This window comes from Lycorma delicatula, chromosome 1 (genome assembly GCF_047948215.1).
Source record: "Lycorma delicatula isolate Av1 chromosome 1, ASM4794821v1, whole genome shotgun sequence".
Lineage (NCBI taxonomy): Eukaryota > Metazoa > Arthropoda > Insecta > Hemiptera > Fulgoridae > Lycorma > Lycorma delicatula.
This window is the reverse complement of record NC_134455.1, coordinates 62,514,121-62,535,272: the sequence shown is the minus strand read 5'-3', so window position 1 is coordinate 62,535,272 and position 21,152 is coordinate 62,514,121. Positions and strand designations below refer to the sequence as shown.

General features: G+C 30.6%; 1 protein-coding gene across 1 annotated transcript; it reads left to right on the top strand.

The window, feature by feature from the left end:
• Nucleotides 1-595: 595 nt before the first annotated feature.
• On the top strand, nucleotides 596-20,707 carry ND-MWFE (NADH dehydrogenase (ubiquinone) MWFE subunit). Its single transcript, XM_075354659.1, has 3 exons — nucleotides 596-804; nucleotides 15,807-15,896; nucleotides 20,461-20,707. The coding sequence occupies exons 1-3, from the start codon at nucleotides 703-705 to the stop codon at nucleotides 20,485-20,487; spliced, it is 219 nt and encodes a 72-aa protein (XP_075210774.1). The 5' UTR covers nucleotides 596-702; the 3' UTR covers nucleotides 20,488-20,707.
• The last annotated feature ends 445 nt before the right edge of the window (nucleotides 20,708-21,152 follow it).

The window sequence follows — 21,152 nt, the reverse complement described above, 5'->3', positions numbered from 1 at the left end:
TGGTTTAATATAATTCAAATTCTATATTAGATGAAGTTAATATATGGTAATTTATGAGGGTTTTTTTAAATATTGAGTTTGTACACTTTTAGCTCCGTAACTATTTTTCGCACAGAATCTTAATGCTCTTAATTATTTTGCCAAAAAACTGAAGAAAAATGGAGTGGTCTACACTGCTATCCTTAGTAGAAAATATAATGCAAAGTGGAAGAATGTGCCGTTTTTTTTTTGTATAATAATATCATTTCTACCTGTTCGATAAAATGAACTTTAAAAATGTTCCATTCAACTAACCAAAACATATAATAGTATCTCAGCTTAGTAATTTAACTTCTCGTTTTAAAATTGATTTTACTTTTACCTTTGGGGTACCAGCCTAGTATGCATTCATAGCGTACGTTATGAACTGTAAGTGTCACTTTTCTCGTGTTATGGTTACTCCTACCACAAGGATTAGGAGGTAATATTTATTTCGTTTAAGTAAAATAAGGAAATTGTATTACAGCAATGGTTTTTCTATAATAAATATATTTTATGAATTCAATAGTACAAAACTGAAACTGTGTGATATTTTAAGTTTGCTAACATGCTCACAATACATCAGAAAAACAGCTGTATGAAAATTTTGTAATAGTCCTGATAGCATTGTTAGTAATTGTTGGAAGTATTCGTCCTGTAATTGCTGCAGGGTTAAGTTCAGAAATGTGGTATGAAATATTACCAAGCGCTGCTGTTATTTACGCAGGACTTTTCCTTCCTGTTGTATCGACATGGGCCATTCACAAACTGTTTCAGAACGGAAATGTAAGTTTATTAGATGCTAGAATTTTTTTTGGCAACTCTGTGAAGGTTAACGTTTGTAGTTTATTGCGGAAGTTGTAGTTGAAGTTACATTATTTCCATTTCAGGTATTTACAATTTAAAAGAACACCTTTGTAAATTGGGTCCTGTTTCGTACCTGAAATCGTTCTACGATCTTTACAGAACTGCATCCGAATTTTATTAAGTCTTTTAATTAGAATCGTGTTTCAGAACATTTTTCGGTTCTTAAGACTTTTGTCATTGGTTTTTTTCTTCTAGGTGTTTTTAAAGGGTATTCGGGGGCGGGGGTTACAGATATACTTTACTATTTTTTTAAATTACTTTTTATTAACATTTTTATGCTCTCTGTTAAACTAAAAGTAAGCTTAACTAAGGGCATATGGTGTCAAGGATTACAATGGTAATTTAAATGCCCAGTAGTGTGGTGAACCTGACCAATCAGTTGAAATACACATTTTTTTTTGTTAATATATATTTTTTATTTATTAATTTTTAGGAAAAAAGTAATGTTTTTCTTAATGTAGTATGTGAAATGATTGTTTTACCGATCAAGTTGTATGTAAAATTATTTAATTACATTGAAATTTTGTGTTAATTCACATCAGTTAATTTTACTGTACTATAGTACTTTTATGGAATATCTAATTTTGAAAAAAAAATTATAATTTACCAAATGTGAAGGTAAGATTGGTTCATTCACTTAATTTTATAACTTAAATTATCATTCTTTGTGTAGGACAAATGTTTAATTAGATAATGTAAATATATAATTTTCCTGTAGATCTTTACATTACAGACAGTAAAGTTATTTAAGATCTGCAGAATCATTTTTGTAATTTGCACTGAAATTTAAGAATTAATGTTATAATACTTGTCAAAGTTTAAAACAACAAAGTGTCAACTGAGCTTTCTTAACTCTGATGAATAGTATTAATTGTCATTGAAGTAATTATACACAATTAGGGACTTGATTTTGATGAAATTTAGAATGTACTTATTTAGGACCTTATTCAATACAATTGAAATTGTCGGAAAATGCCTTTCGCCAGAGTTACGTCGTTTGTAAGTTACACAATACAGTCGTCAAAGATTTTTTAATTCAACACTGGATAAGTGTAATATGTAGAATAGATTATTTTCAGACTAAATAGTTGGTTTGTGTGTGTGTGTGTATATATATATATATAAAATTATGGACTCAACCCAAGAATTGGCCAATTTAATTTTTAAGGGGAATTAGACAAGGTTAGTGAGTGAAGCAGGCATTACATTATTTTGATATCATACAAAGTTCGGTACACAAAATCATTAGTTCCTAACCCAACATAATATAACTGTATAACCTTGATTTTAGGCAAAATCTAACTAAACACAATTGAAACCAAGTTGCAACTGTGAAAATAATGTATATTTACACTTAACCCAAGTTGCATCCTAGCTTAATCTAATTTAATTTAGTCTTAATTGAATCTAATTTAATTCCTATCTTAATTGACGAACTTAACCAAATTATAGTGCAATTAAAAATGTATTACACTTTGTTTTGTACATTGCCAAATTATTAAATTTTTGGTGACTGTATTTTATAACTTACAAGAGATGCAACTCAGGTGAAAGGTGTGTCTGACAAATAGATTCTAGTGTAATGAATAAAAGTCCTAAATAAGGTATATAACAAATTTAATCAAAATCAATTTATATTTTATTACACTGCACTCAAACATTTGTCAATTGACGAATCCTTTGAACAAAAAATCAAACCACTCTTAATCCAGTACTTACCCAACAAACATCATCATTGCTAGGGAATTAAGCTGTGGGTTTTATGCGACTGTATCTAATAGACATACATGTTCTTGTTACAAAGGGGAAAAAGGCAATAATTCTGATGAAGTTAGACGATATGGTTTAGGCTCTGCAGTTGTAACTTCACTGCGTAGTGCCTGCAGTTATTTGAACAAAGGCTTTCATGTGTTTATCACTAATTTCTTTACTAGTTTACCACTTGTAAAAAGGCTGTATGAACTAAAAACCTTTTTAACTGGAACAGTTAGGAAAAACAAAAAAAAAGATTTACCTGATTGAGTAAAACAAAACCTACAGTTGGCTCAAAAAAAGTATTACAAACAGGGAAAAATAGTGGCACTTGGCTGTAGACAAAAATATTGCAAAAAAACCTGTAACATTACTGTCATCTAAAACACAAATTAAAGATTTTGAAGATGTTAAAAAAAGAAGACAGTTGAATTACTAGTAAAAAAAAACCATCCCTAATTGTTGAGAACAATAAACACATGCGGGACATAGATGCTTTTGATATGATGCTGTACTGATATCTTGATGAGCGCAGAACTGTAAAATATTGGAAGGTGGTTTCAACCTCTTTGCTAGAATGATAATATATTCTTAGATAATCTATAGAGAAAATTGTACCAACAGTAACAAAAATATCTATATATCCCTATCTAGATATCATTTTCTTGTTGACATAAAATATATTACTGAAGAATACTTATAGACAGTATTTGGAAATAGGAGGTGATAGCCATTAAAGAATTGCTGGCTTGGAAAAATTATCAGGAAAAAAGGAAAAGACTTTCTTTGTTTGTACAGCAGGCCTACTTTTCAAACAAATAGGAAAAGGTAAAATTTTATTGCTTTGAACTACTGTGTGGTATATACAATATCTCTCCTTTAATGTACAATGGTTTTTGGGGAAAAAAGGCTCGCTGATTCATGTTGATTCATGATTCAACACTGACCGGTAGTATCGCAGTTAGAAAAAACTTTCTCTAAAAATGATTGATTCTAGACCTATTTTAACATCTGAACAGATTTACTTTTTGTTTAAATAAACAATAACCCAAAAGGTTGGTGCTTACGCTCGCTTCGCTCACTAACCTTGACTAATTAACAATAATGTTTTGATTATTTAAATAATAAATAATTACTGAATTTATTATTTAAATACTCAAAATATTACTGTATTAATTATTCAAGGTTTGCGAACAAAGCGAGAGTTGGTTAAGTTGGGTAAAATTATATTTATAAAATAATTGGTACTTGTGTATTATTATAACGTCTGTATAACCTTCTAACTGTAATAGCGCCGTTATACTATAGAAATAGCTTTTTATGTTTGATTTTTGATCAAATATTTTAAAACTTTGCATGGTTCTAGGAAACTGTATGTAGTTTGAAATTAGCATACTTCCCGCAGATTTAATATTTTTGTTTAGTAGGTAAAATATTTTTTTAATTTCAAAATTCTTTTGTGATGTAATCAAACTTGTATTCAAATTATTTTGTAGCCTAAGTAAAACTGAACATTTTGAAACCTAATATCTTGAGATATCCTGAATATTACTTAATATGATTTTTAATTTATAGGCCTGGCATTTTAGGATGAGTCTGTACATTTTAGGTGTGCACCAACATTTTATAATTTCAAAAATTTTCTTGTGGCACTCAAAAGGATTTAACTTATACCGTGAAATAATTTTTATTCCAAATAGTTATTGACATGAGCAGGTACTAATGAAGAGTTGATTTCCTGAAAAAGTAAAGCTCTTTTTTCTTTTATTGTTAAAGTATAGAAGCTTTATGTAAAGAAAAAGATGCCTATTTTTGCTTATGGTTATGCAAATTGTATATTTCTGTTTCTCCCTTAGTTACTTATACTGTTTCCCCTTTGGGATCAAGTTTAATCTTTCAGAATGTAATTGTTAGATATTATGAGTGAAAGTTTAAGAATAAATTTTATTTAACGTAATCCAAATGTTTTATTTTTATTCTTGATAGTTATAGGAATGAAAAAAAAATTAAAAATGATTAATTCTAATTTGTTTTCTTACATAAAGATTTATGTTGGTGTAATCGTTTTTCAAAAATATAAAAAAAAAATTCATCTGTTTTATATAGTAATATTTAGTTTTTATCAGTAAATGTTTGTATATGTAATTACTCGATTTCAGAATTTAACACATTGTATGAAAAAATAAATTCAGTACATATTAAAAGTACAATTTTGAGTATTTACTAGATGGAATCCATGAAAAGGAATCTCTAAATTTATATAAGAAATATCACTGAAGAGGTTTTATAATAGAACAATACAAAGTCCAAAATCAAACCAAAGCAATTCATCTACATTTCCATACACAATATGAACTCGCTTGTGCAGACTGGTATACTAAAAATAATAACTTTGCCTAATGGACCAACACAAAATTATCATCGTGGTATGCAGGAAGTAAGAAACATCGAGCAGGATGTCAGTGGAATCTCAAGGATATAGACTCTACAAATGTATACCTGGGAAGAGAGTGATGTAAAGTGTTCCATAGTTGGAACAGGCTCTTTGGTCAGCCTCAAAATAATAAACTCCATACAAGAATTCAAGTCACAATCCCCAAGAATCTGAACACTCAACCCTAAAAGCATCTAATAAAATCTATACCATAAATGCCTGTGCCACCACTAATAAAAACAAATTCTGGGACCTACTCCATCAGATCATAAATAACATCCTCAAAAATCACATTAAAATCTAATTGGAGACATTAACTTCCAACTAGGCAGAGAAAGAAGCGCGTCTTCCCAAATCAGCTGATTTTGAAGTCGAGAGTTCCAGCGTTCAAGTCCTAGTAAAGCCAGCTATTTTTACACGGACTTGAATACTAGATCGTGGATACCGGTGTTCTTTGGTGGTTGGGTTTCAATTAACCACACATCTCAGGTATGGTCGAACTGAGAATGTACAAGACTACACTTCATTCACACTCATACATATCATCCTCATTCATCCTCTGAAGTATTATCTAAACGGTAGTTCCGGCTAAACAGGAAAAAGAAAGACTGAAAGGCAGAGAAAGAAGATACCGTGACATCATTGGAAAATGGCTCACTCTAAAGAGAACTAATGAAAGCAGACAGACACTCATCGTTCTCTGCAGAAACCACAACCTAGTCTCAAAATTCACATATTTGAAGAGGAAGCCTCAAAACCTGGAAATACTTCACTAAAGGATACTGGCAACTAGATGATGTCTTTGCAGACAAACATCACCACAAAGAGATCTACAATGTAAAAATTCTTCAAGGAGTAGATAACAGGCTCAGATCACTACGTAGTCAAAAAAATTAAATTCACTCCCCAAAGGAAGCAACAAAACCAAGCCCCTCAAATTAAAAGAAAAATAGACTTTACTCAACTAATCAAGAATAAAAATTACCAAAACGCAACTGAAAAAAAGTAACAATTGAGGATAAACATGAAGACCTAGTAGTCAGCAACCTTAAAAAAAATCATAGAAGATTAGCCCCAATAAAACCGTGTAAAAAGCATCAATGGTGGGACAACGAATCAATGAAGAAGAAACCTGGCTATTACACCAATCCCAAAAATCAAACATCCTTCCAAAATCTAGTAAAACAAAAAAAGAAACCACCTGAACCCTAAGGAAAATAAAAAAACAACACCATAAAGATTCACTGAAATCAATAGAAGAATTTAGCAAAACGGTGTAAGACCTACCACAACCTTAAAAAAAAAAAAACACTCCAAAAGTATGAACTCCCAATCCTACTAATGAAGGATTCAAACTGTAATCTTGCCCATAACAATAAAGACAACATGGAAATTGTAGCTCTAAACTTTAATGCCAGCACCCTAATAATACACTAGAAAACATCACCCTTCCACAATAATAGAATTCTACCAATCACTCGTCAGGAGAAGTCAGGAGAAGATATCAGACCTTTGTAGAGATGTGGAAACATACAGGAAGACCAGAAAAAATCGCCCTTCAACAACTTATCTGGAACAAAGAAGGAACTACTGGATGACAGCCATCATCCACCTGTTACAGAAAAAAGTGGACAAAACAGACTCTTTAACAACTGCAGGGGAATCAATAAAATTCTTTCAAGAACCGTTCTCAACAGGATCGGTTTACAACTCTAGAAAGAAGTATGAGAATACCAGGGAGGTTTCAGACTCTGGAAGAGCTGTCCAGACCAGATCATAAGTCTCAAGCTAATAATGGATTACAACAAAAAAAAGCAGTCATGATGATAACATTTGTAGACTTAAAGAAAGCATATGATTACATCCACAGAGAATCCCTGTACTACATGATAAAACAGACCTTACAGACATTGTCAAAAGTGAAATTCAGAGGCAAACTCTTGGAACAATTTGAGATCAAAAAAGCGATGGACTCTTACTGCTATTATTCACTTGTGCTCTGGAAATGGTAATCAGGAAATGGCTTAAAAAGTGCCTTCAAAATACACAGATAGACCAGAATTAAAAATGAACTGCCTTGATTTTGCCGACAATTTGGCACTGTTGGCAAACATCAGTGAAGCTAAAACACAAGTATTAGAACTTGGAAACATTGCAAATAAAATTGGTCTCAACAAGAAATTTTGCCTCCAAACAAACACAATTTAGAAGTAAACATAAATTGTAATAGTCACAATAGTAACCCAATTTAAAGACCTCGAGAAATAATAACAATCTAAACAAAAAAACCTCATTCCAAACAAGAACAAACTAGCTAAAGCACAAATGTTAACTTGGTACACCTACAGTAAAAAATGTCTATTCAAAAATGGCAAAAATAAGACACTACAGCACAGTTATAAAATTGGAAGCCACATATGCAGCAGAAACACTTTTCCATCTGAATGAACAATCAAAGACCGACAGACTAGAAAATCAAAAGAAGAATTAGAAGAACCTAGATTAACAAAAAGTACTAGAAAGTGGGTGGGCAGTGGTGGATTGTGCCCAACAAAGTCATGTACAAAGGGTTAGAACCCATCGCTGATACCATATGTAAGAGGAGACTAGGATACATTATGAGGATGGAAGATTTGAGACTATGAAAGAGCTGGACAATCTTGACTCAAAAAACATTTGACAGGATGCAGATTGATCAGAAAAATAAGAGAGGATCTGAAGGGAATTGGTCTTGCACACCACAGACAAGGTAAAATTAAACAAAAAAATTGGGGACAAAAACACAAAACATTTTTCATCAGAAAACACCAGAAAGGGCATGGAGATTGGACCATATGAAAAAGTACCAGGAGGACCTCAGTACTTTCCCCTGAAAAAAAGGCCTGAACAGTGTGTTCAAAGAGACTTTGATATTGAATTGACTTAAGTGATCCTATGCAGTAATAAAAGACAAAAAGTTATTTTTTTTGTCTTTAGTCATTTGATTGGTTTGATGTGGCTCTCCAAGATTCCCTATCTATTGCTAGTCATTTTATTTTGGTATACCCCCTACATCCCACATCCCTAACAATTTGTTTTACATATTCAAAATGTTGCCTGTCTGCACAATTTATTCCTTCTATCTGTCCCTCCAATATTAAAGCGACTATTCCAGGATGCTTTAATATGTGGCCTATAAGTCTCCCTTCTTACTATATTTTTCCAAATGCTTCTTTCTTCAGCGATTGTGCTGCAACACCACTTCATTTGTCACTTTATCCAACCATCTGATTTTTAACATTCTCCTGCACCACATTTCAAAAGCTTATAATCTTTTCTTCTCTTAGGGTACTCCGATCGTCCAAGTTTCACTTCCATATAAAGTGACGCTCCAAACATATTCTTTCAAAAATCTTTGACATTTAAATTAATTTTTGATGTAAACAAGTTAATATTTCTGACTGAAGGCTAATTTTGCCTGTGCTATTTGGCATTTTATATCGTTCCTGCTTCGTCCATCTTTAGTAATTCTACTTCCCAAAGAACAGAATTCTTCTACCTCTATAATCTTTTCTCTTCCTATTTTCACATTCAGTGGTCCATCTTTGTTATTTCTATTACATTTCATTTTGTTCTTGTTTATTTTCATGTGATAGTTCTTGCGTACGACTTCATCCATGCTGTTTATTATTCCTTCTAAATCCTTTTTACTCTCAGCTAGAATTACTATATCAACAAATCATAGCGTCTGGATCTAAATTGTTACTTTAACATCATTAACTGCTAGTTCTATGTAAAGATTAAAAAGTAACAGGGATAGAGAACATCCTTGTCGGACTCCCTTTCTTATTATGGCTTCTTTCTTATGTTCTTCAATTTCTACTGTTGCTGTTTGGTTTCTGTAAATGTTAGAAATCGTTCTTCTATCTCTGTATTTGAAACCTATTTTTTTTTAAATGTTGAACATTTTATTCCAGTCTACTTTTTCGAATGCCTTTTCTAGGTCTATAAATGTCATGTATGTTAGTTTGTTTTTCTTTAATCTTCCTTCTACTATTAATCTGAGGCCTAAAATTGTTTCCCTTGTCCCTATACTTTTCCTGAAACCAAACTGCTCTCCTAGCACTTCTTCCACTCTCTCAATTCTTCTGTACAGAATTAAGATTTTTGATGAATTACATACCAGTTTGTATAATCCATCAATCGCTTCCTCACCTGCACTGCGCAGTAACTCTACAGATGTTCTATCTATTCCAGGAGTGTTTCTGCCATTTAACTCTTTTAATGCTCTCTTAAATTCAGATCTCAGGATTGTTTCTCCCCTTTCATCCTCTTTGACTTCCTCTATAATACTATTTTCTAATTCATTTCCTCCATATAACTCTTCAATATATTCTCCATCCACCTATCGACTTTGCCTTTCTATTATAAATCTGTGCAATCTTTGTTTAACACATTATTAGATTTTAATTTATGTTCCCCAAAATTTTCCTTAACTTTCCTGTATGCTCCGTCTATTTTACCAATGTTCATTTCTCTTTCCACTTCTGAACACTTTTCTTTAATCCACTCTTCTTTCGCCAGTTTGCACTTCCTGTTTATAGCATTTCTTAATTGTTGATAGTTCCTTTTACTTTCTTCATCATTAGCATTCTTATATTTTCTACATTCATCCATCAGTTGCATTATATCGTCTGAAACCCAAGGCTTTCTACCAGTTCTCTTTATTGCACCTAAGTTCACTTCTGCCGAATTAAGAATTTCCTTTTTAACATTCTCCCATTCTTCTTCTACATTTTCTACCTTATCTTTTTTGCTCAGACCTCTTGCAATTTTCTCCTCAAAAATCTTTACCTCCTCCTTTTCCTCAAGCTTCTGTAAATTCCACAGATCCATCTGACACTTTTTCTTAGGTTTTTAAACCCCTATCTACATTTCATTATCACTAAATTATGGCCATTATCAATGTCTGTTCTAGGATAAGCTTTATAGTCAACGAGTTGAATTCTAAATCTTAGTTTAACCGTGATATAATCTGATACCTTGTAGTATCACCTGGCATTTTCCATATGTGTATTCTTCTATTATGATTTTTAAACTGGGTCTAGGCACAAAATTATACTTCATGTAAAGCTGAATAAATTGGCCCCTTCTTTCATTCATTTTGCCCAGCCCGTATTCACCCGCAATATTTCCTTCCTTGCCTTTTCCAGTGCTTGCATTCTCCAACTATTATTAAATTTTCATCTCCTTTTATGTGTTTAATTGCTTCATCAATTTCTCTGTATACACACTCTAATTCATCATCATCATCATCATGGGTGCTTGTAGGCATATAGATGTTAACAATCGTCTGTTTAGGTTTCGATCTTATTCTTATTTCAATGATTCTATCGCTCTGCATTTTGAAATACTCTACTCTCTTCTCTATCTTCTTGTTTATTATGAAACCTACTCCTGTCTGCCTATTATTTGAAGCTGAGTTAATTATTCTAAAATTACTTACCAAAAAGTCATTTTCCTCTTCCCACCAAATCTCACTAATTCCTACTACATCTACATTTGTGCTATCCATTTCCCTCTTTAAATTTTCTAATCTACCAACCTTTTTTAGACTTCTAACAATCCACGCTCCGACTCGTAGAATGTTATTTTTTAATTTTCTGGTGATCCCTTCCTTAGTAGTCCCCACCCGGCGAACCGAATGGGGGCCTAGTTTACCTCTGGAATATTTTACAAAGGAAGACGCCTCCATCATTGTTATATGAAAATGCAGAGAGCTACATTTTCTTGGGAAAAAAGCAGCTGTAGTGTTTTCCATTGCTTTCAGCTGAGCAGTACTGTTTTCAGACTGCACAGTACTAAAAAAAAAGTTTTAAATTAAAAAAAAGGAATGAAGAGACTGGGAAGATATAAAACTGTAAAGCAGAAATTAATAAGTAAGGTAAGAATGTGGTCCTAAAGTGGCCAGAATGGAAAAGAGGAAAAAGGTTTTCCATTATATATAAATTCTAATTTTATTACCCTGATCTTTATCTAAAATGTCCAAACCACTATCTTAGATGGGACACCATCTGAATAATTTAATATCATTTGTTCAGTAGATGTCTTTTTTAATATTTTGTTTTAAATTACACATGCTTGTAAATATATCCTTGTGGGGTGGAGTAATAGTGTCTCAGCTTTGCATCTGAGATTCTGGGTTTGAATCCTGGTCAGGCCTGACATTTTTCATACGCTTTGCAACTATTAAAATTTATTAGATGAATAAAAAAGTTTACTTAGTTGGTTGCAATATGAAAAAATTAGTGAGTAAAAAACATTTTTTTTTTGTATACTAAAGTCAAATTTGAAGTTTCAAGCGTTAAAATTGATTTTTGAAATTTGTAACAAATAAAGAAATCAATTTGATTTTTGGTGAGTATAATCTTAATTTTAATAAACCAGTTACTAGATTTTGAAATCTGACCTTGAAAGGGGATGAAGAAAGGTAAACATTTTTGAACAATGATTGTAAATTTTCCCAATCCTGATTATAGTAAACAAAATATTTAGTAGATTTGGGCTTGCAAATATTATTTAGATAAATATTTACAAACAGTTATCAGTTTTTTTTTAAATTCATAAGGGGTGCGGAGATATATGGTGCTGGCACGACCACCACTGTCACTACCACCATTATTGTATGTGTGACTTGCTGCACCTGCTTCTGGTTACGTGACAAATATAAAAATAAAAAGATTGACTGCTACGGGAAATGCAAGTAACCATTTAACGTGGACAAAGCTGATGAGGAGCTAGTACATCCATTTATCTAAATAAAATTAAAACCAAGTAAATATAATAATCTTCCTGTAAACTGGAACTGTAATATTTAACTGTAGACTCTTATAAAGAGTTTTGTATTGAATTAAATAAATAAAACACTTAAGTTAAGAAAATACTTAACTAAATAAAAAATAAAACTAGAATGATTATCAAAATAATTAATGAAATCAGTTAAAATTAAAAAATAAATTCAACAATTATTACATAATTGTCAACGCACTTATTTGAGTCTAAATGATTTAATTATAATTAAATCGTGTGCTAAGAAGTAAACTTATTATGGGGGGGGGGGGGAGTGTTTGCTGATTTTTTTTTTTATATCTAAAAGAATAAAATATGAGAATACCTTAAAATTTCAGTTTAACATCTGTTGAGTGTGTATTTGAAAACTTCATATTCAAGTCTTGCTGGTGCTACAGATTTGTAAGAGGGTTATATAGAATACTAAGCAGTAAGAGGACACTTAACTCTCTTTCTAAATACATGTAATAATGTAAAAATAGTATTTTTTGGCTATTATATGCAATTTCTTCATCAATTATGTTATTTGGGGTATATTTATTATTTGTTTATTACAGTAACAGTTACTGAATAATTAAAAAGTAATAAAAGAAAAAAGAAGATTTTTTTGTACTTTGTATAACTATCACGTAGTAGGTATTGCAATTAACATCTAAGTTTTGCTTTGTACAAATTTTTTAAATCTTATGGTACCAGTTTGTAAAGTTTAAATAAAGTATTTCAGATTTTTTATTAAGTAGACTAATTCATGTAGAGTGCAATTGTTATAGTAAGAAAAAAAGAAATGAAACATTTTGTTTCATTTCTATAATTTATTTCTTGATTTTAAAAAAAATATAGTAAATATATTTCCTTTTAATATGGTAAAAGTATGATTAAAAAAAAATATAAGAGATTTATTTCAGTTAGAATCTGATATTATAATGTGAAGGCCATTTGGAAAGTTCTCAGCCTAAACAGGAATGGTACAAGTATGACCAGATGACCTTATAAAGTTATAACAAGTTTTGACATTCTCTGAAAAAATTGAAATTCCAGATGTTAAGTAAAATGGTTTAATGCCAACTGACTTTCAAAATGAATTGATTTAACTTAAAAGGACTCTTTCGCTTTGTTTTAGACAGAAAACAGTGAACTGCTGAATTTAAATGTAAAATTCATTGAAGAATTTTTGTATATCCATTGAAGATGATTCCCAAAAACTGCTACAATCGACCCAAAGTTATTAAAAATCCACAATGTTGTATTATTTAACCTATTATGTCCCACCATCCTATTTTTATGACACCATGTTCACTGGTGTCATTTCTAATATTATTTTTTCTAATATTATTAAATAATTTGTAAAAGTCAGTTTTACTTAAATTTTCTTTTTATTTCACTATAAAAAATATTTATGATATTATATGTATAACACGTTTTTAAAAAAAAAAAAATTATGATTTAGTCAATGGAGATAATGTTATGTTTTTCATAATTTATTATAATTGAACCACATTTTTTTTTAATAGTTGCTTATAATTATTCTTATCATTAATGAATGTATATTGAGTATTACAGACCAGAAAAGAAATTACTTTGCATGTATACCTTCAAAGTAAGCCGTTCTATAAACATGACACTTGGTTGAAGTGTGTGTTAGGTTTAAAGTCTATGATTATGTATAAAAGTCAATTCCTGTATACTTTTGCATATTGATAGTCGCTTATTATTTTGTTTGAAATGTATATTGGTGTGGTTTTGTTTTGTCATTTGTAAAGTGTACTTCAAACATATATTGCTGTGAATTTGTGACTTGATTGTCAAATTGATGTTTAATTATCTTAATCAATTGTCAAAATTAATAAATAATTGTCAAATTGACTTGATTGTCAAATTATGACAGTTTATAAATTTGAAAAAAATACCATTTACCCAGAAAATTGAAGAATATGAATATCATATCATCATAGATGTCAGGGAAACGATAGATCATTACCCAGACATTCAAAGGGTTAAGTTGAAGGATTGTATTTAGGTTTTATTACACTATAAATAGAACCTTTCTTTCTACTGATTGATTCAAAGCTACTGGAACCATTTGTGATATCAGAACAAAGAAATATCCAGTTATGTCAAAGCAAGAAATGAAAAAAGAGGTTTTTCCTAACATTTTGATAAAAATGTTTGTGTGAAATGGCATGACAATGTAGTGTGTCTTTTGACAACTTGTGATACAAATGAACCATTTGTCAAAACTTATAGGAATTTGAAAACTAAAAAAGCCAAAGTCGCTGTGAACCAACCAAAACTTATTCATAATTATATTAAAAACATGGGAGATGTCTATAAATATGACTGGTTGATTTCTAAATGTCCAGTCTGTGTGAGGTAAAAAATGTCCATTAGTTATTAGATTACTAGATATGGGTCTAGTGAATGGATAGATTATTTACAATTGTGTAAATGCTGAGGAAACAATGCTTTTTCTAGATTTTAGAAGGTGTATTTGTTTTTCAAGTTGATACTTCCGAAAGTCTTTTACAATGTCAGATTTGATATTGTAGGCCATTATATGGTGAAGAAAGAGAAACAGAGGTGATGCAAAGGTTAGGGCTACTAAAAAAACCTGTTACTTTTTGTAGAAAGTGTGAGAAAACACTTGTAATGATGTTTCTTACCTTATAAAATAGTTTTATTTTTTATTCACCATATGTTCTCTTATTTTATTTCCACATCATCCTATTTATAGGACAGGCTGGTTCAGTGCCAAAGGGTATATATATATTTTTTTGTACCATATTTTTCTTTATAACTCATAAACCAGATTTAACAATATGAATACAAAAATCTGAAAAATTCTGTGGTTGGGAAGTAATGGTTCAATCTCTACAGATTGTGCCTCTAAAACCATTTTACGCAAGTTCTTGAACTCATTCCTGAATCAGAGTTTCTTTTTGCTTAGTGGGTGCCGGCATTAGTCTATTAAAACTACGTTCAACTGAACACTAGTCAAGGGACTTAAATAATGCAATTCCTTGATTTTACTTCAATGTTTTATAAAGTAGGTGAAATATAGATTCACAGTTACATGCCAGAGACCTAACGATTGCAGAAAAAAGCAAAATTGGTTTCATCTGCAGGAAAGGTTATGGCTACCATTTTTTGGAATTCTCATGGTGTGGTGCTCATAGAATATCTGAAAAAAGGCAGGATCATTTCTGGGGTGTATGTACCTCCTTCACTTATTGACCAATTGAAGGGTGCTTTTCAGGCTAAACATTATATCTGGCCAGAAAGAAAGCACTCTTTCGCCACAATAATGTGCCTGCACATATGTCTTTGTTTTTTGCTGCAAAACTCTGATGTGTGCTTCTAGACATGCCATATTTAGCTCCCAGTGATTTCCCAAATTTGAAGAAATGACTTACTGGACGATGATTCACCTCAAATATAGGTCAAAAGCTAAAACAACTGCTTACTTTGCAGTTGTACAAAATTTACTGAGGTTGTTGGACCAACGAGTAAAGTAGTCAGTCATTGGTCTGAATGTATCAGTTTGCAAGGTGACTGTTGAGAAATAAAAAAAAATTGTGATAGATATTGTGTTTTTTCTTTGTGAAGCTGAGAATGTTCAGAACAGCTCTTTTATTAGTTGGATATAAAAGTTTAATATTTATACATTTTATCGGAAGTATTTATATTTAATATTTACATATTTGATATTTATCTGCAGTAGTAATATATTTTTTTATTTGGCACATTTAGATGTAAGTTGACTGCATACATGTATAATATGTATGCATATTCTTGTGTTGGTTATGATTTTTATTAAGTTTACTTTTTAAACACACACTTTTAAAATGTCTTTGTTTTACCTTTTAGTATATCATACAAAGAAATTATCAAATTAATGATTTGTTTTTAGCCTTACAGAAGGGATAGAAATGTACCATTCAACATGAACCTTATATTAAGGGATGAAGAGGTGATAAATGGAAATACTTATGTTTTACAAGTAAGTATAATAATAATAATTTTTTTTTTGTCTTCAGTCATTTGACTGGTTTGATGCAGCTCTCCAACATTCCCTTTCTAGTGCTAGTCGTTTCATTTCAGTATACCCTCTACATCCTACATCCCTAACAATTTATTTTACATATTCAAAACGTGGCCTGCCTACACAATTTTTTCCTTCTACCTGTCTTTCCAATATTAAAGAGACTATTCCAGGATGTCTCAGTATGTGGCCAATAAGGTTATCTCTTCTTTTAACTATATTTTTCCAAATGCTTCTTTCTTCATCTATTTGCTGCAATACCTCTTCATTTGTCACTTTATCCACCCATCTGATTTTTAACATTCTCCTATAGCACCACATTTCAAAAGCTTCTAATCTTTTCTTCTCAGATACTTCGATTGTTCAAGTTTCACTTCCATATAAAGCGACACTCCAAACATATACTTTCAAAAATCTTTTCCTGATATTTAAATTAATTTTTGATGTAAACAAATTATATTTCTTACTGAAGGCTCGTTTCGCTTGTGCTATTCGGCATTTTATATCGCTCCTGCTTCGTCCATCTTTAGTAATTCTACTTCCCAAATAACAAAATTCTTCTACCTCCATAATCTTTTCTCCTCCTATTTTCACATTCAGTGGTCCATCTTTGTTATTTCTACTACATTTCATTACTTTTGTTTTGTTCTTGTTTATTTTCATGCGATAGTTCTTGCGTAGGACTTCATCTATGCCGTTCATTGTTTCTTCTAAATCCTTTTTACTCTCGGCTAGAATTACTATATCATCAGCAAATCGTAGCATCTTTATCTTTTCACCTTGTACTGTTACTCCGAATCTAAATTGTTCTTTAACATCATTAACTGCTAGTTCCATGTAAAGATTAAAAAGTAACGGAGATAGGGAACATCCTTGTCAGACTCCCTTTCTTATTACGGCTTCTTTCTTATGTTCTTCAATTATTACTGTTGCTGTTTGGTTCCTGTACATGTTAGCAATTGTTCTTTCATCTCTGTATTTGAACCCTAATTTTTTTTAAATCCTGAACATTTTATTCCAGTCTACGTTATCGAATGCCTTTTCTAGGTCTATAAACACCAAGTATGTTGGTTTGTTTTTCTTTAATCTTCCTTCTACTATTAATCTGAGGCCTAAAATTGCTTCCCTTGTCCGTATACTTTTCCTGAAACCAAATTGGTCTTCTCCTAACACTTCTTCCACTCTAAGTTAAACTAATTTTTCTATATTCTTCACATTTATCTGCCCCTGCTTTCTTTGGTATCATGACACTTTTTTTGAAGTCTTGACGGAACTTCCCCTTTTTCATAAATATTACACACCAGTTTGTATAATCTTATCAATCGCTTCCTCACCTGCACTGTGCAGTAATTCTACAGGTATTCTGTCTATTCCAGGAGCCTTTCTGCCATTTAAATTTTTTAATGCTCTCTTAAATTCAGATCTCAGTATTGTTTTTCCCATTTCATCCTCCTCAACTTCCTCTTCTTCCTCTATAACACCATTTTCTAATTCATTTCCTCCGTATAACTCTTCAATATATTCCACCCATCTATCGACTTTACCTTTCGTATTATATATTGGTAATAATAATAATAATAATAATAATAATAAAAATAAAAATATTATTATTAATAATTATAATTACTTATTAATTATTATTATTATCTTGCATTATCTTTACCACTTAATTCTCATTTTAAGTAGATATTATGTGGTCAAATTTATTTTCTTTGCAAGAGTTCTTTGCAATTTCAGGTGGAACTTATCTTTGTTAGTTTTAGTTTTATTATGATTGTTTATTTATGTTTAAAAAAGAATTAAATACATAACTTAATATTTTTTTATCAGTATAGTGATAAAAAGTAATTTTTTGAAGTAATGTTTGTTCTTAAGAATGGTTACTTTTTTTTAAATGACATATCCTGTCCTAGATCACCTACAGAATCATTATAGTTATGGTACCAGATTATGGTAAATTATTTAATAAAGGAGATATGATCTGTTTATATTTTGCACATTTGACAGGTTTTGGGTAGAATGTGAGGGGGAGACCCTACAGCAATGTACTATTATAAAAAATAATACTGGAGTTTTAAAGCTATTTAATATCTCTTAACTTTGACTTACATTAATGAATTGCCAATATAATGAAAGAGTAACTCTTAACAGTTTCCCTACCAGTATTCAATGCGAGCACCTTTGATCGTGTGGTACAGATCCATCTGATGGAAGAATTTGTCTTGAACTTTCACTAGCATGTCTAGAGTTCTGTTGACATTATTTACATCAATCTTCTTATAACTATTCTCTAAAATTTATGTTAAAAAAATGTATGATTTATTGCCAATTGACAACATTATTGTACGTCAAACGTAAAATAATGTTTTTCGACCCTGTTTTTGGCATTTTACATGGGATATGTTAGAAACTAAGAGAGATACAGTTCTGGGACCTATTTTTTTCGAATTCCAGCTCAAAAACCATAAACAATTGAATTTGCCCCTTAATTGTCCTTCCCAGAATTTCAGAAAGCCTTAATTTATCCGGATGAACTGACACTCGGGCAAAATCTTTCATTCTGTATAACTCGCTAACAAAGTGTTTTCGGACATATGTTTATATGAACTTTTTTCTTATTTTTATCCTCTAGAATGAGTTGTCAAAGTATTGCCCTATCTTCCAGAATCACTCTGTATAAATTAGACAATTTTCACAAACTTTCTGTAAAGGTTTTGGTCCTAATATACACATTAGAAGCACTAATGCTACTAGGGCAGCATTAGGAACATAAGCTTCTTAGCATATGTGAATGTTATTGAATGAAACTCAGATTAAATAGGTTAGACTTTACTGTTTGCTACAAAACAGATCATTAATATTGAAAATTAGATAATTAACTTAAGGCAATAAATTTTACATTGTTTTTTTTTTTGTTATAATTAATTGCCATTTTTCTTACTGAAGAGAAACTGTATACTGTTTTTTTAAGAAAAAGGATGAATTCATTTGTTGCTCTGCAATCTTTTACATAAAACTCACGTAAGGTAAAAAATCATTTTCTCTGAAAATAATTTGTTCATTGACAACCAAACCCTATGGTGGAGAGAGAGACGATCCACCTATTATAAGACCAAATATCAGTTGGAGTTTGGTAAACTGGGTGAGCTGTTGTGCAACAGTATGTGTGGTTTGATGAAGGTAATAAGAAACCACATCACTCCTCACTTCTCATAAGACTGGCATGGGATGCTTTTTTTTATTCATGAGAATGTCTGTCAAGTTTTTGGAATGACTTTTGACTCAATCAAATTACATTATTTATAGCCTCTTTGGCTGTGGCATCTAATGCAAGACACATAATTAACATTTTATCATTACATATCTGGAAAGAGCATTATTTTCCAATCTGGGATGAAGAATAAAAAATTTAAATCTATTAAAATAAGGAACTACCTTACAGTAAATGTGCTTTATTATTATAAGAAAGTAGTATTTAAGAACACAGAATTTTTGCCACTGATTTAGAAGGCTGATTAATAGTTAGAATGATTGTTGTGTATGCTTTGGGGGGTTTTAAAATTTACTACGTTAATTGAATGTCAATGCAAAGTGAATTTGTAGCTAAAAGATTACATCTTTTGTCAGTCCATATATTCTGAAACTGTTTAGGTTTTAAAAATTTTATTGTCTTAAAAACGTAAGAAATGCCAAATTTCCACAAGGATAATCTTTTTATATTTATTATCTCTTTATAATATTTGCTGTAATTATCTTGTTTACATAATTTTTATTTTAGTAAATTTCATTTTCATGGTCATTAAATTGCCAGAATTGTACCAGTTTGTTCCTCATTTGTGGGTATTTGTGTGTATTTGTGTGGGGTCCTTTTAAAACTCATCCTGAAAAAAATATTTAAAAAACAATTTCCTAAGTAAATGGAAATATGCTTCCAGAAAATGAGTACAATTTATGTTCTGTTCAAAAAATAGCTCATAAAAATTTGACACCCTTTTTTACTAGGTGCAAAACGAAGTGTCATCTTCAATGCCTGGACACATTAAAACTTGACACTTTTACTCTCTTAGAAGAAGCCTTGAAATCAATTCTGTTAGTTTGAAATTTACAAACATGCTAAATTAAACAAGAAATTAATAAATTAAGAGGCACAACACAAATGTTACTGTTTACAACATTCATATTAAAGATGAACTATGTTGAAATGCACTGATAACTATGTGTTAGTGAAAACATTTTGGAAGCATATATTATTTCCTTGTATTAAGAGTAGTTTTGAAAGTGTAAACCATATTTCATCATATTAATTAATGATTTTTGTACATTTTATTCAGTTTTTAAATGTTGAAACTGAGAACAAAAATTAAGCCGGGACACATAAAAACGACGCATAGTTTTTTAGTATCAAGAATATAAAATTTGACACGTAATTTGTGCCCGGGCTTATTTTATTTGACTTAAATTTGCGTAAGATGAATTTACCAGTATATATGCGATATTACTAATCTAATTTTATTTTTTTCAGGGTCTAGAAGCTATTCCAGATGAATAAATTAAATAATATCCATTACAAATTTAATAAATATGTAATTATCGTTATTCACAGGTTTGATATAAATTACAGATTTTACTGGTCAATTTTCAGAAAATAAATATTTCTGAAGTATGTGTGAGTTTTTTCCATAAATTCCATACTTCCATGAACAAAATTAAAAAAAGAAATTTGAGTAGACTTGTAAGATTAAAATAAAATTGCTGTTAAAAATTAAAAATGTTTTGATCAACTTTTTTCTATCACAACCCATTATTTAATTTTGAGTTCAAGCCCAGACCATTAGTTATTTTAATTTATGGTTAATCTTAAGTTCTTTATTCATTCAATTATTTTTTTAAAATTAGAATTTCATTAATTTTGCTTGAAGGAATGAATTTAAATAAGTTTTCTTCATCATTAAAAGAAATAGTTTTAACCGAATTGAATTGGATCCTAGTCTTTGGTAAACAAAGTTCTATGTAAAATTATTCCTCAGTTTTAGAAAAACCAACAAAATACTGTTCAGCTGAAAATGCTGGGGTTCAAGTTCATAAATGGCTGGCAGGGGTTTTCTCAACTTGTTCATGCATATGTATATAGATTGTTTGTCATAAACAGACAATGTTCAAATTTGTTTTTCATAAACAGATCAGGCACAATGATTTTTTTTTATTTTATGTAAT